Raw genomic sequence first — 17,139 nt, 5'->3', positions numbered from 1 at the left:
GCGTTCCTAACCATATCCCCACTGTAGGAGATGTAGGCTTCCCTAAATGAACTATTCTACAATCCTAGATTCTCAAATATCCTAACATATTATTTTCCTTAAGGTAACTGATGTTGGCAGTTTGCTTCCTCAAAGGGTGGGTCACTTCGAAGTATGAGGAAGCTGAGCACTTTAAGTGTTACAGCAATAGATCAAAATGGCACAGCCAGATTAAGCTCCAGACTTGGTCATCCAGAGGTTTGTTTAGTACACTTGCTAACAACAGAAGGTAACAGCAGCCCATTCATTAGCTCTCTCCATGTGAGAGCATCACAGATTTTGTGGGCAGTGAAGCATTAACAAAAAGCTGGGGGAGGCGGTAGAGAGGCTGACTCGGGCATAAAGGATAGGTTTGTTTTTAAATTCCTTCAGTGAAGTAGCTGATGTAAGTATTGGGTAGCTGAGAACAAGCTGAATTTCACATTCTTAGAAGTATCCTACACAAGAGCAACTGGGGAGAGGTGGTGGAGATCAGATCTGACTTATAACACACATTTAAGCCACAAATAAATTAAGTAGTATGGAACAATGACAGTAAAAATTATTAGCCTAGCATCAAAATATGATACCAAGGACTTGTTAGTAGCACCTTCAAATCTGAAATTTCAGGGTGACAAGGAGGCAAGCTTTTTAGTACGCCCATTTACTGACAAGCTAAGAAAACTGCTGAAAAAGTCTCTCTTGAACAAGCATTGAGACCCAGAAGAACGATGACTCAGCTTATGCTATTTAATCCAGTTTAGAAACAAGAAAAATACTATAAGCTATAAAAAGTTACACGAAATGACAGAAAAAAAAACAACACCAAAACAAACAACAAAAACCAAGAGCTTTATTTTAAAGAAAACAAAACTTCCATAATTATGAAACCAGCAAAGGGTATACACTTTAATCTAAGACATTGTCAGCAACGGACTACCACAAGTCTCACCATTAGTAAGCATCACTCATTCTATAAATTTCTATCTGGCACAATTTAACAATTCGAAGCCAAGTATCCCCCTTGCCTCCTGGTCATGCCATGTTTATCATGGCATTACTTCTTCAGAAGCTACTGAACTGCCAATAAAGCAATTAAGAACTGAACACCAAAAGACTTATTTCAATTAGTTATTTCAAAATATATTGAAAGAAATCTCACTTTACTATCTATTTTACCTGTTAAATGCACATGGTAATATCATGTTGCATTGAAGATTATTACTTAAAAACTAAGTACATATTGAAAAAACTGAAGTGACTGACACATCACAGGATGTCACAATTTTCTTTCAAAGCCAGAATAATAAAGTGAAAGTTCTGAAACTACTGTAATATATTTCTGCTAATTTACTTGAGGGAGCAAAATAAGCAGAGACAGATAGTACAAACTACTAAGTTAAAAACTGGGAAAATAATTTTGTTATCCTGGTTTTAGAAAACAGATTATACATACCCATTAAATCCAGTGACAATTTTCAGGATTCTTTCTTTCATCTCTTCAAATGGAATATATTCCACGTTTGGGTTGGGGGGCCCTCTTGGTTCAGGAGCTGAGGTTCTGAAATCATCCATTACTTTCTCCAGTTTGAAAATAAAATAGCCTTTAAACTGAGACCACTGAACCCTGCATAAAACACAACAATTAAGACATATGCAAGCCAGCCCTAAAACCACAGAAAAACAGCATCACTTTGTTTGCAAAACACCACTCATGCTGGTATGCCGGTCCTAAGATAAATGAGGCAACTAATGCAGTACTGTTTTTCTTTCTGAATTTAAAGCATGATAACTATTCAAATAATTGCAGTAGAACAATATTACACAAGTCAATTGCCGTTAACAACAGGGTAAGCCATTTCCTTAAAGAACTAACAACCACTTACAATTCAAATCTGAATGTGAAATATGTATGCATTCTACACAATTTACCAATAAGCCTACACGCAGCCTAAAGCTTGCAATGAGCTCACAAGACAAGGTGGGGAAAACAAAAGAACTTCAAAGAAAAAAGCATATTTCAAGTCTGGAAACCATACAGCAATCGTATACAGCATTATCTGCTTCCATTACAAAATCTTACTGAAAGGCCTTTTGTAACTAACTGCTCAGTATTCATGCACCTTGAAAGCATTTAATAAAACCTCTTTTTGTCAAGGCGGCAAATATATTTTGTATCACAGTTAGCACTTGCTGATGAGTATTTGAGCAAAACAACTGACTCCTGAAAAACGTTTTTAAACCAGTAAGTGATCTATTAAGATCTTTCCAAATTACCTTCTGCTTTACAACTTAAGTTTTTCATTTATAGAATTCTATATATTGAAATTTTCAAGAAAACCTGTCTCCCATACTGCATAAAACGGAAAAGGCAAGAAACTGCTGAGAAAGCCCTTCCACACCGATCGCCCCACGCAACAGTAACAGAAGGAGTTCTGTGCCTCCTCTGGCTACTGCATTTCTCAGCAGCATAGGGAACAGCTTGAAAGCAACTGATTTAGTTCAGTTGCTATCAATTTTATTCTATTCATGCTGATGCAGGAGTTTATACAGCTACAGGATGGAGATGCTAGCAGAGAGAAAGGAAAAAAAAATGGGGAGAATAACAAGCCAACAATAAAGAAAGAGAAAGTTATAGATAACATTTATATGTAACGTGCAATCTGGAGTGAACAGGCTCCAATCAAATAAGCATAAAGTCCAAACCCCCCTTCAGCTCCTGCTGAAAGAAATACTATTTAGCCATAGGCTGTATTTGTACAGGCTGTCTTCGGTAGCAGTGCTACCTTAAACATCCCTATTTTCAGCCCCACGTAACATCTGACCTTCTGTCGTGCTGATACAACTATTTGTGCTGTGAGCTACATGTGGCAACTCCCCAGCACAGTGACAACGTTTGTGTCCTGCACGCCTATTCTCAAGCTCCACTACTGCCAAGTATAAAACTACAGGCCAATGAAGTCGTATCAGCCTATTTTCACCAGGAAAACAGAGCCATGTTCTCCTTGCTTTAATTCTCTTCAATCTCAATTAATTGTGAGAGAAAAAGGTGGAAAACTTAACTCAGGTTTATCCACAGACATTCAGACACAAAACCCCCATATTTTATCAGGAGTGATAAATTTGCAAGAATGGAGGGAAATCCAAAGAGGAAACTTCTTCACAGGAACTCATTAAGCACCTCACAACAGAGGAGAACGTAGGACTTAGTGAATAATAATAAAACCAGAAACAAAACAAAACAAAAAAAAAGAATTAAAAAAAAGAAGAAACAACAAATGGAATGGCATGGATAGATCAAACAGCATCATTAGGTCTCATTGGATTATTGTTCCAATTAGCATTATACAGCCAAAGCAGAATACTATAATGTTTCCAATGTACAATATTAGGCATTATTATTGCGAGTGTTAAATTAAAAAGCTATCCAACTCCACAGTGCTACCACCAGGAGACCAAAGCTTTCATAACAAGTCACAGATTTAACACATAAGCACATCACAAAACCCAGCAGAAAAAACCCAGTAAATAAACCCATGCCAGAGCAGGATTATTCTATTACTCTAAACACCTTTTGAGAAGTCCATTTAGATTCCCCCCTCCACACTTTAAACTTGAGCTGTTCTTTATTTTTGTTGTCATTTATTTCTTGCTAAATAGTAACACTTATCTCTTCATAGACTATTAACCATCAGTGTTCTGCTGCTGAAATAAACCAATGACATACAAGGTATAAAATGGCAATCTACTGCCTGAAAGCAGTACCCACCAGCTCCTCTTTACAATGCTAAAGCTGCAGAAAACAAGACTAACGTTTTGCCTCTATGTAGAAATCTAGAAAATTGCCACTTGTTTTAAACCCAAGTATTTTAATTAGTATTTCTTCTATTATAAAAATGCTAAGAACCTGTATCAGCAATACACTGCAATACTGCCATAAAAAGAATCTTTCATCCCGTATTTCAAAACACTTGATAAATGACTGATACCCAGGTGTCAAAGCTCAGCTTACAAACAGAAGCAGCAGACTTTTAAGGAGAAACTTATCTTGCAGTCACAAGTGCGACTAGAGCTAAGCCAGATACAGCAACACCAGCTTCAAATCAACTAAACAAGCTGTTTCTAGAAGTGGTGTAACCACAAGGCAGGAGCTCAGGACAGACCTGCTGTTTAGATATTTGCTCAGTTTCTCAAGCAGATTTTTTTCAACACTGATGAATTCCCTGCTGCTGTGGCTGCACTACTAGCAGCATGAAAGCTAACTGGCTAAAAAGCAAGTGGTACATTCACCTTGCGATCAGAGATGTAACTGCAGTTCATACCATAAACAACTGCTCCAAAGTCACAGAGGCGTCTTATGCTTCTAGAATATCATCTCCTGACCTCAGTGTTGCAATTTAGACAGCAAAACATGCTCCCATTTACATGACAGTCTTGAAGCACTTCCAATCTATGCAACTGGTTTCTGATGAACAGTTTTACCCTAATACCAGTGAGTTACATGGGAACTCCAGTTACTCAACAGGAAATATTTACAGCACAAGAGACTGACTCAGCTCCAGACTCTTCAACCGTGTAGGCAGAATTCAGTCCTGCAGTGGCAACATCGTGGATTCCTGGAAGGCAGGAGGTAGGAGGAAGGTTTCTGGAGGCTGCAATGCAGGTCACTTGTTTCTTCTAGGCCTAATTCTTCTGTCACACTAGGATGAAGCATCTCCACGTTCTGCATACCATCCTTCCTGCCTATGCTACCAACCCAGTAAGCAGCACTCCCTCTTCCCCTCTTTCTCACCTCATTTACTTATCATTCTGTATCTGTCAGGAAGGGGGCAGAACTACACACTATTCCTACAGCAGGAAGAAAATACTTCAAGAGCAAGGGAAAGCAGCAGCTCTAGAAAGCAGGTTTCTGGTCCTGCTTTCACCAAAAACTGCAATTGCTTGCTTTTCCCTCAAAGCCAGTCCTTTTGTCAGCAACAGGAGCATCTGCCACCATGTTAGCAGAGACTGACAGTCTACCGCCTACCTGTGTACTATGCCTCCAGTTTAAGCTAACTTTTAACAAGTCCTCAGAAAATAAATGTGACAGAGAAGGTAGATTAATAAAAGATTTATATAAAATAATCTTACTTCAAGCAGCTTTAATTATGTGTATTTGTTAAAGAAACTTATCTACACCTGTGACAATGTACTGCAAAGTTTTATAAAGAGTTTTAAAATAGTCTTCAAAGACTGCACTCAATCTACAAAACTGGAAATTATCTGTGTACCTGAAAAAAGAAATTGTTAATGTAATAAACTCACTTCTCATTTAAGAAAAAAAATTCTGCAGGGACAGTAAGATTTTCTTAATTTCCTTTTACTTCAGTGACAGTGATCAAAACTGAGTGTCAAAAGAGGAAAGTTACCTTTCCTGTTTTACCAGTCTATGAAAATTACATGTGGAAGTTGGTATCAGCTAAACTCTTGAAATTCACTTCCATATCATCCACAGAGAAAACCATTTAATTCATAAATGATTGTTAGAACTGTTAAGCTAATACAACACAAAAATTAAGATAAAAATAGCATATACTCCTAATTAGCAAAACAATCTATATTGACACCTCTAAAAATTTTAAGTTACCAACATACATTGAAAGACTGGTCACTTAGAAAGTCAGACAACAGTAGTGAGAAGAGATAAACAAATGGCAAATAATCGGTTTTCAAGAAAAGAAAAATCTTCCACATGTATCACAAGCTTCCTGAGAACAACTCTAGCATTAGGATGCAAGATCGGTTTTAGCTGCTTTGTTACAAAACAGGAGACACTGAAAATGAGCAAAGTTTTGTCAGTATCTTCTGTCATCAACACAAGAGTCAAATGGAAATGAAAGAACTCATCCACACAGCTTTATGTACAACTTCATTAAGTGTTATACACTGTAAAATAACTGACAAACACTAAGCTCTGAAGAAAACAAATTAAAGAAATTCCATGGAGAAAATGCTATTCATGCTTTCTTCTGAGCAAGCCTATTTATAAATACTTGCTCTTCCCACTCAGCATTGTACATATTCCGTCTTTTCTAAATGCATACTTACATCTTCTAAACTACGCCTTCCTGTCCACTGCACTAACTTTGCTTTGTACAAGCAACTTTGAGAGCTCTTTTATAGCCACTCACAAAAGAAGAAAATTTCTGTGAATACTGTGTGATCTGTAAAAATACTTTCAGAAACAATACTCAGAAAAAATGAGTTGATCCTAAGATGTTCTGGTTCAGTTTACTTTCGTTCTAGAGAATGACAACTTCGAAGTTATACACATTTTATGTATATCTAATGCATCTTTCACTACAATACCTGGGTCATCCTCTGTAAATACACCTGTACAAAGACAGCTCCCCTGGGCTAACAAGTCCGCAGTTTCACAGATATTCCAAATCATCATAAGCTGGCACTTTTTCTTAAAAAAAGAGTTCTCTGCTTCCCTCCTAACTAGCTGCTGCACCATCCTTCCCTTATATCAATCTAAAGGCTTTGCTCTGACATATAGAAAAACAGAGAAAGCAATTCGTTTTATGAAAAATATAACCTGGCAAGGAAAAAAAAAAAAAAAAAAAAAAAAAAAATCAGCAGAGGCAATAATGAATGGCTGAAAAGAAGCAATCACAGCACACTTCCAGAACTACACCTTGTTTAGATACACATATCACAGCAGAACCACACACCTCCAGTTCTCCCAGGACCAACGTAGATGCTGCTAGTTAACACAACAATTTTAATTTTAAAAAAAAACCCCTACCTTTGCTTTCATGTTTACAGAAGCTAACAGAGTCTAACACAGTCTTTGTACGTTATGCAAATACATGATACTAGATTTAATATATGGTCATAATTCTGCTTTAAGGTATGAAAAGATGTTTTAACACCATAATATTGTACCCAAATGCAGTCCCTGATCTTGCAATTTAAGTAAAAATTAGAAACATAAGAGAAACATGGATGGAAGAGACTTCAGTGTTTGAAGATACTCAGTTGTTTTAACAGAAATCAAACACAAAAGTAGACAGTATCTGACCAAACAGCCAATAGTATGAGAGAGAGAAGCAGGTTTTAAGAATATTTACATAAAATTAGGGAGGTAGCATGAGAAAGGGCTTAAAGAGGGTGGGGGAAGACATGTAAGACATGAAATAAGCCAGTAGAGATTAAATAAAATGATAGGATATGCAAAAAAAACTCGCCAGTAAATTAAAGGGTTTTTTTAAAAAAAAAAGCGCGCACACACATACACAAAACTCCAGGACAGGGCCAGAATTACTAAGTGAAGACAAGGAAGTTAAGCCCTATGAAGAAAGACACAAGAGAGTGTAAGGAAACACTACAGTCAGAACAGTACTACAATAATGTACTTATTCACTGAAAGTTGATGAGGCAGCAAAAATATCTTAATTACACAGGGATGGAAGATTTTTTTTTAAATAATATTAATTTAGACAAGGGACATAACCTAGCATTACCAGAGCAGAAACAAGGAAGAACACAATCCTAAATAACTTTGTTCTCTAATAAAAGCAGACTACTTCACACCTGTACTTGAACTACATTATTTTCTGTTAGAACTAATCTATTACTAGAGATCAACCAAAGTTTGTCAAGTAGCATCAACCAAGCTTAGAAATCCACAAATTCCATTTGACAAACAGCACTTTTCAACAAGGGATGGAGGTCACCTTAGACAGAAAGCAGTTCAAGCAATCTGATGCTATGCTTTCATTTAAAGGAGAATTACTAGCACAAAGTTGCCTGCAAGGTACGATTGCTTCTCTACTAACATGACTTGCACAGCATTCATTTTTTCCAAACATGCATATCAAAACCAAAACCACATTTTCCATGGAAATTATCTAATCCTATCACTCCTAGAGTGCAAAAGATTTCCCTTCATTCCCTTATCTCCTGGCTTACTCAAAACATTTGTAGTGATGAAACTGAGAAAGCAGCTTGCTTTCCTTACGGCACTGGTTATTGTGAGGGAGAAGCAGCCTCTGTCAATAGCTTGCACTATAAAGATGGTTTTTGCATGTCAGAGAACTAGCTGATATTTTCCTCTGACCATTGGAGAAGTTTTTATACTTGATTATTTCGCCATATATTTGGTATATTCACTTCAGAAGATTTGAAATTTCAACGAAAAGAGCAAAAAACCATAAATTTTGTTAAAAGTTGTTCGGACAAGATCTGACAAACATTAAAACCCAAGTAACAGAAGTAATAGTGTAAGGCAATTTAAGAACCTGAAACAGAGAGGAAAGCCTTGCAATCTGGAGAATCACAGAAAACCATTAACTTTCAAAGAACTAGAACAAAGGAGATAAAGTTGTAATTGCAATATCCTTATCTCCTTCATACACACACAGTTCTATCCCTACTATTTTAAAGAAAAACTATGCATGCTGAACAAGTAATACAGTTCTTTCTTGTGTATTCAGTACTATAACGGAAGGCTTTGCTACAACACAGTGATCCCCAACATTACCACATGACTTGGACGTTAAGTGTAAATTACACTGCAAGTCTCCACAAGTGCAGAAGACAACTAGGGTAAGTTAACTACCTCCCTTTTTAGCAAATCCATTAAAATATCAAATATAACACTAAGGTAGTACATCTGACTTACACACTTCAGACACACTCTACAGGATTTTTAAGTTTCAAACTTCACTAAGACTTATGGGAGGTAAGGAGGACAAAACCTAGAATTAAGTGAAGAACAGGAGGAAAAATTCATAGTGCCTGAAATGAAGTGACTGCAATTATTTAGAAAATCTTTCTGGAATTGCTTCACAGATTATAGGTTTAATTAAGAAAAACATTATACTAAAGGGATGTTAAGCTTCTAGAGACCTAGCTATGTACTTAAAACATTAAGAGTCCCAGGAGTCCTGGTGGGATGTCTGTCTTCAGATTTCACAGTGTTTAAGTTCATTACAAAATTACTTGGTTTAAATTTTAAAAGGATGCCATCTATTTTGGAGAGATGCTACATACCACAAAGAACATAAAATGAAAAAGACAACAAAAGTAGACCTACTATTGATTCTGTTCATTGAACAGACCATAAATAAACATAAGAACTTAGTAAAAGAAGGGAGCACTTCCCTCTTCATCTTTCTCCTATTATTAGCTGACAAACAGAAATAAAATTTTTTTAAAAAATAATTAAAAAAAAAGAGTACAAAATATTATATTTAGGATGCAAACCCCTCACGTTCAGCTAAACTCATTTTAAGGCAAAGTCCCCAAAACACAGAAGGAAAGAGCCAGAGGACAACCTGAGGGACTCACTTAACATGTAACAAGAGATATGAGTCGCTTATATTAGCTTCCCCCTAAATTATTGTTGACTTAGATTACACTTCCACAGAGACCTGCTAGTAGGAAACAGGTGTTTTTAAGTGAAATAACTTGTGAACTTTAATAACTTTCTTCCCTTTTGTGCCTTGCTCTAGAACTTGTAGAAGACAAAGCTACACTCTAGAACACAGCAATTTCCTCAGAGTGCCAGAAGCAAAATTAAAGTTTCATGCAAAACAAGTGAATCCCTTTTCTATTCTGGTCTATCAATGAGATCTCCAAAACTATTTGAAAAGTCAAGTAGCACAGAAAATTAAGTGCACCCAGCAATCACATATCCAACTCAAACCTTTGTGCAAGGTGCCAGACTTTCCACAGCCTTGATGTAAGACGTATTCAAACAGGAATATTATGGACTAGATGGAAGATGCCACTTCCCAAACCAAAGGCCCATCGCTGGGGGGGATATTAGCTACGCTGTAGTCCAGTAGAGATTTCATCCCAGTGCAGAGAGGGAGGGTGCTGCCCCATAGCATACTGAACCTTATACCTGCTCTACACCAAAAGGGGCAAGCCTGTTCGGCTGCTCCCACACATTCCTGTGATCCCACACACAGGGAGGTGAAGTAGATCACTAACCACAAAATTAATGCTACAGATAAGAAGAACAAGATGTGTGAACTGACTAGTAGAGAGCAGCTGCAATCATGTACCAGAAAAGAATGTACATCTTACTGGATTCCACTCCTGCTTCACGCGTTCTTTGAATTTTAAACTTATTTTTCTACTCCTTGTGCTTTAACACTATTTCAATGTAACTACCTTAGTGTCATTATTTTGCACACTGTTGCCATTTTCACAATCCACACAGTGCAGATTACTACAGGAAATTCCAAACAATGCCAATAGATTTACACAGTAAAATCCCTCGTGCATCAATGCAGACTAGATTCTTAAATGCTTCTGGCAAGCAGACAAACTCTTCAAACTAACATTAAATTAAAGCCATAATCAAGTGCTAGATTCTTTATTGGTGTTTCTGAATGAGTAAGACATTTTAAGCTTCAGGTGATACAGCACAGTGAATTTACTGAACATTGTGCTTTGCTGTAAACAGTATACTCCTGATAGGAAAACACGTTGGCAAGTTCTCTTCCTGGGGGAGCATCTTGTTCACTTTCACCTGATAACTCATGTAAAATTAAAACGCTCTCACATTTTATCTTTAGTAGGATTTGACCTCATGTTACCTTTCACTTTAATTAAAAATACATTGAAGAGCTCAAAAGAGGAAAAACTGGTACTTCCCACAAGCAGAGAAGGTATTTTTCCATTTTCCCTCGCTGATTGTTGTCAGCTCAAATTAAATCTTTGCTTTCCTTGTGCACACGACGAGCTCATTCCAGAACCACGGAAACTGTAAAAACATTAGAACTACATCTACTTATGAGTATGAGTGTTCACCTCTCTACTACTTGCAAATTACTACTGCTATTGCCAGGAACAGCAAAGATTAAGACTTAGTTATGGCAACAGACAGCTGATGAAGACATTAAAGTAGTATCTGTAATCATCAAGGGACTAATTCTGATCTCTGCTGATAAATATTCAGCTGACTCCAACAGAATTCAGCTGTTCACAGAATAAAAAAATATGAACTAGGACTCAAGAGTTTTTCAAGAAAGTACATTTCTTAATAGAGTTATCTAAAACCAAACTCAAGTACCTTTAATTTTCTTTTATTTTAAAGGTAAAAACAGACCACAGAACAATACAGTACAAGATTACAACAGATTCTTCATTCAATAATTAAATTCCTTATAGCAGAGTGGAAAGCAATACACACAAAGTAACTGAAAGCCGTCAAAACTTTCACAAAACACTGGCAGTGGCTTAGGTATAAAGACAAGAGTAAAAGTAGATGGTATTTCTATTAAATTTCCCTCTTTCACTTGAAAATTTACTAGAGGTTACCTCTGGCTGACAAAAAAACTGGTGTGTTTACTAAACTATCCCACTTACTGTGCTTCTGCACTGTGTACCAATATGTAAATTTTTACCTTACCCCAATTTCTTATTCTTCATATATTTTCATTTATGCACATATCCAAGTAACATTTCTTATAAATCTCCATTTTTATTACAAGTACAATGATCACCCCAGATACTGACTCTCCTATAAAATGCACACCCACTACAAAGGTCTCTAAGTCTCAGAAACACAGACTTTTGGATCAAATACCAGCTAAGTCCTCCCATCTGAGCAACACTAACTATACTTCACTTATTTACAATTTAGTTTCCCCCCTCCCATTATGCAGGAAAATCACTAGTTCAGGGAACCACACTAAACTTATGCCACAATATATGCAGACCTAGTATCTTCCTGCTGTCACTTATTTTGCAGGATGCTTTACCCGAATAGATTTTATTTCTCTAGTTCTGGATAATTATTTTTTATTGACCAAAACTCTGTGTAATTATCACATTTACCTTTGTAAAAAAAAAAAAAAAAAAAAAAATTAGTTAGCACTCATTGTACTAGATTATTTTAAAATAATCACGAGTTTTGTGTACTTTTTAATCTGATTTATGATCTTCTAAATAATATTTCCTGCTCAACTTAATTATAGAACACAGAATTGTTCAGAACTCTCAGTAATCATTTCGTGCACAGCAGCTGTTTTCCCAGCCCACATCTGCCTCATTTTTGAAGATTGTATCTTCAAGACAGGGACCCAATTGCCACACATTTCTGCAACACTTAATGCAAGACTTTGATCCAGTTATTACTACAACAAACTATACTAATTATTTCAGAGAGGCATGATTTCAGTGACCATAGTCTTGAGTTTTCATTTCTAATCTTTAAAATGCAATTGAAGGACATTCACACCAGCTTAAGAATTGTAAACCATATCACTTAAATGACTAGCACAAAAAGTTCAGGAGGGGGAAGGTATCTGACCTCTTTCACAAGTTACAATCACACGAACCCTAAGAACCTAAGAATATTCATCCGCTCTACCAAATGCAGACAGAGGTATCTTTGATTAGCACTAGCCAAACAGACCATCAATAGCAGACAGGCATTATCTGCGTTAAAATACCTCCCTAAAACCACTTACATAGTCCAGATCTGCCTTTAACATCCATTCTGTGGATTATTCTTAGCTTTTACTTATTTCCATTTCACATAAAATTTGACTGAACAGATTAGTGCTCACCAAGGCATGTTGCAAGAGCAACACTGTGTGCTATATAGCAGATTCTTCTGCAGGAATTCCACAGCACAATTTACAGGGCATCCCAGTCAATAGATATTGCACAGAAAAATAATCCATCAGGCAAAGGTGCAACATAATTCCACAGTACTCTGGAGTTGCGGCAGGCAGAATATAGAAACATTCAACAGATGACACTTTCTCAATAAACCTGTACAGCAGAAGCCCAGGAGTCAAAATTCAAGAAAAGTATTATGCAGTAAGTTAAGTATATTTTAAAGTCTTCCTGAACTTGAAGCAAGTTACAATTACTATCTCTATAGGAGGTACCTATAGAAAAGTCACCGAGTAATAAAATTAGCATTTGGATAATTGCATATATAAATATGTTACCTCTTCCATACACAAACTGAATTCCACATATCTACTAATAGAGGACACTGAAGTCATTCCAGGTATTACCAGTTCACACAGAATAACCAAATAAACAAAAGAAACACCATAACTCATCTGGCAAGTGTAGCTATCACTGTCACAAAAAGACAAGCTTCACTCGGGTATGAAAGCAGTACTACTAGCATCAGAAGTACACTTCTATTACTAATTCCTTCCAAAACTGGAAACAAAAGCCACCCAATTAGCTTCTACGCAAGTCAGTTCAGTTGACACACACTGAGCTTGGGCTGACAAGGTGTACCCTACCCAATGACCTAATACACAGGCATTAGGTGTTTCTGCATCACCACCCTTACCCTTACCATGGAAAACTTGTAACTGTCTTCAAGTAGTACTATTTCTAAAACAGAGACCTGCCAGACATATACCAACTGTGTTGAAAAACAGCACCGGTCTGTTTTATCCACAAAGCTGATAATCCACTGCTCCCCAAGACAATCAGATTGCTTTGTATCCTCCCTTCCTGCATGCAGCACTGCCTTGTTCCTTGCCCTCAACATGTGTGATCAAGCATGAACTTTCTCAAAATCTGTAGACAGAAAGAGAGAACAAGGCTCATCAATTACAGAAAAATATCCTTGTTAATGTAAAGTGTAACAGAGTGGAACAAAACTCAAATGTCTGGGAAAATACCTCAAGTGAAATAGTAACAAGCAAGGCCACCATGGAACAGGAGACTTGAAGCCCACTGGAAAAGACAGAGGTAATACTGAGGCAGCTACTACAGCTGCGAAGAAACATTACTAAGAGGTAAAGGTAAGAACTGATAGAAACTCTGAGGATGAGATAAAATCTGATTAAGCAATGTAGCAGAACTCAGCTTGAAGAGTAGAGCAATGCCAACAGAACACTACTAAAAGGTGATCATCAGAAGCACGTGCAAATGTATTACCTGCTACAGAATAAGTGGTGGGGTGACAGTGAACTGTCTGCAGAAACACCAGCAGGGCAAGCACTCATAAGAACAGACTAGAAACAGCAACAGGGAAGACGTACTTAAAAATGGAAGCCTGCATGTGCATACTGTTACATTTGCAGTTAAAATAGTCTGATAACACTGCAAAGTTAGCATTGCTGTGAAGAGCTTGCCTTTTGTCTTTCCTTACGCGTGTATTCTACAGAGAGACTAAAGTTTATTAGGATCAGTTCATCACACACATTTTATAATGGCAGTTAAAGTTTGACCTTTATACTGTAAACCCTACTCCCAACAGACATGAAGTGGCAGCATTCAAAATAAAACACTACAATAGCGTATGTTTCCTAAAGGAGCAAATTATTTCATCTGAATCACAACTGATTCCTCTGAAGTACTGCAACTGCACATTGGATATATACATAGTTTTCTATAATACAAGTAAAAGCCAGGAAACTAAACTATCTGACAAAGACAAATCAGCAGGCTTTTCAGCCGAGATTCCTGTCCTTTGGAGGCATCAGTGGATTATGAGACAGAAAACATAGCATTAGTGGAATGGAAACTACTAGGGAATAATTCCAGCCACTTAGTGGAATGGAGTTAGTGAGGAATAATAGGAGGAAACAATGCAAGGAAGTTTACTCACATCTCTTGCTTCACTGAGAACATGGAAATGGAAGAGGCCTACACTAACAAAGGCACACAGATGACTTTGAGAAAATATTATCCTGTTTATTATGGCAGGAACTTCAGAATTGTTTTATTTCAATCACAAAAAAATCGTAAGGAATTGCATTCCCCAATAGTTCTAAAGATTTCCAGTAATGACTTGCCTCCTAATCAGAACAAAATTTTCAACCTAGTGAAAAAAATACTAGCATACACGTGGCAAGTAACAGAACTGCTAGCTGAATAAAATAAGACAATATACTTTATAGAAAAAAGTAAACTTAAATTTAAGCATGCAAAATAAGCTAGAGGACATATGCCTATAAAAAAAATCTACATATTTGTAACATAAGAAAGGAAATTGCTATACAAGAGCTCAGAATACATGATTAACACACTAAAGCTGAGAACAGGAACTTATTCTCATACATGTTCATTGCTACTGTATCTCCACTCACATCTTTTCTGCAGCTAATAAACTATTTCACTGATGTAACAAAATAATAGAAAACCTGTACTGATAAAAAAAGTGTTCTAAAATAGTACAACAAAAAACAACTTCACTGCTACATAGGGCACATTAAACAGTGCCAAAGGGTCAAAGACACCTTTTGCTGTTATCTTTGATACAAGTACGGTTATGTAACTTAGATTTATGGTTATACAATTTACCAACAGCAAACCACGCCTGATCTACCTGACCGACTCTGTCGATGAGGGAAGATCAGCAGACACTGTTAACTCGGCTTCAGCACAGTCTCCCACAGCACCTCTGTAGCCAAGCTGGACAGCTACAGGCTCAGCAGACCATCAGGCCTACACAATAGTGGCTGTGGTCAATGGCATCCAAGTTTGACCACAACCAGTTACAAATGGTGTTGCCCAGAGTCAGTACTGGGGCCAATACTGTGCTGGCAAACAGGAAGCTGAATGTGTGCCCTTGCCGTGACAAAGGCTGCCTGCACACTGGGTTACATTTGCATTATCAGAGAAAGTGACTACACCCCCTCTACCTGGCACTCCCGAGACCGTAACTGCAAAATACGGCCGGGCTACGGCTATGCAATACCAAAGGGAGCAGAAAGCCACTAAGATAGTTAACAGAGCTGCGGTGTGAAATCTAGGCTGGAAGCTACAGCAGTGTGTCTTCTGGAAAAGAGAAGGGTTATGGTGGAGGTATCTAACTGCTGCCTTTCACACACTGGTAATCGTGTACAGGGAAGACGGAAACAAACTCTCCTCAAAGGTGCACAAATTAGTGGTAAGAGACAGTGGTCTCAGGTTGCTCCAAGGGAAACTCCAAGTTGCTGCAAGACAAACTTTATTCCCAGCGCATGTGGTTAAGCAGTGAAACGGGGAGTCAGCAGCTATGGAATTGCCACCACTAGAGATTTTCAAAAGACCTGCACAAAGCCCTGAGCAACCTAAACTAACTTTGGCATTAGCTCCCCTTGAGTACAGGGTCTGACCTGATGACTTTCAGAAGCTCCTTCCAACTTACATTATTCTCTGATGATACTACATATGTTCACGTTTGCTCTACAATCACACGTGTTAAACTTGAATCAAGATACTTGGCAGAAAAGCATTTATGTTGGTCCTCAAGGAAACAAGTGAAGTGACAACTTCTGTCTTCAGGCTTAGATGAGGTGCAAATTAATATTTCAGATCTTCCAGGGAAACTCTGAGGAAAGAATCTGACTACGCAAAGAAACAAAACCAGAACACATTTTAATGGCTGTTTATACTACATTCATAGAACTGGTATAACTACATTACGTCCTGGCGAGGCCAGTGTTGCCTACTTAACCCTAAAACTATTTTACAGTTAATAACTTCTGCCTAGATACTGTATTTCTCCAGATTTTGGTAGTTCACTACTTATTTCTGGATGCCTTCACTGTCAGTAAGCATCTATATTATACTTTCCACTATAGTAAGCCATTAAAACTGTGCTTTATAAGATGCCTGCCCCAGGGCAGGAGTGGAAGAAATGCAGAGAAAACTGACCTAAAATTTTTTATTGTTTTGTTTTCCAAGTTTTATTTTAAACTTTAGAACCAAAGGGAAATTCTAGTTTTCCTTTACAGTCCAAAAAAATTGGATTTTCTTGGTGAAGCACCTAAAATGGTTTAGAAATATTTTTGCTGTTAAAGGGGCAGAGTGATTTTAAATTCAAGAGAACTTCCTAAGAGGTAAGAGAAAACATATTTTAAGTACATGACTCAAGATCACCATAAGTGATCCTCACATCCATTCTTAAAGAATTCTTCAGAAGAAGAGAAAAATTCACTTTCGCATTTCACTTCTAGTATTGCAGTGCTGTGACTCTTATACTGTCTCTTAAAGCCATTTCTGCTTCAGAGAAAAAAATAGGTAAATGGATTTCTTATGCAAAAAAAAAAATTCATAAAGACACATCCTGTTTTTAAAGTCTTTCAGATGCAGGAAAGTATTAAGACTAACAAATTTCACATCTCTTCACTTTACTCAGTTTTGCAAGTCACA

The 17,139-nt window shown here is 37.2% G+C and overlaps 1 protein-coding gene across 1 annotated transcript in view; it reads right to left on the bottom strand.

The window, feature by feature from the left end:
- The window catches only part of PPP4R2 (protein phosphatase 4 regulatory subunit 2), a 32,767-nt gene that overhangs the window by 11,299 nt on the left and 4,329 nt on the right, over positions 1–17,139 (bottom strand). The window contains exon 3 of the mRNA XM_086755458.1: positions 1,475–1,645. Coding sequence (XP_086611584.1) covers positions 1,475–1,645 — 171 coding nt within the window. The remainder of the gene's footprint in view (positions 1–1,474; positions 1,646–17,139) is intronic.

This window comes from Chlamydotis macqueenii, chromosome 10 (genome assembly GCF_036417535.1).
Source record: "Chlamydotis macqueenii isolate bChlMac1 chromosome 10, bChlMac1.mat, whole genome shotgun sequence".
In the NCBI taxonomy this organism is placed as follows: domain Eukaryota; kingdom Metazoa; phylum Chordata; class Aves; order Otidiformes; family Otididae; genus Chlamydotis; species Chlamydotis macqueenii.
This window is presented reverse-complemented; position numbering and strand designations above follow the sequence as displayed.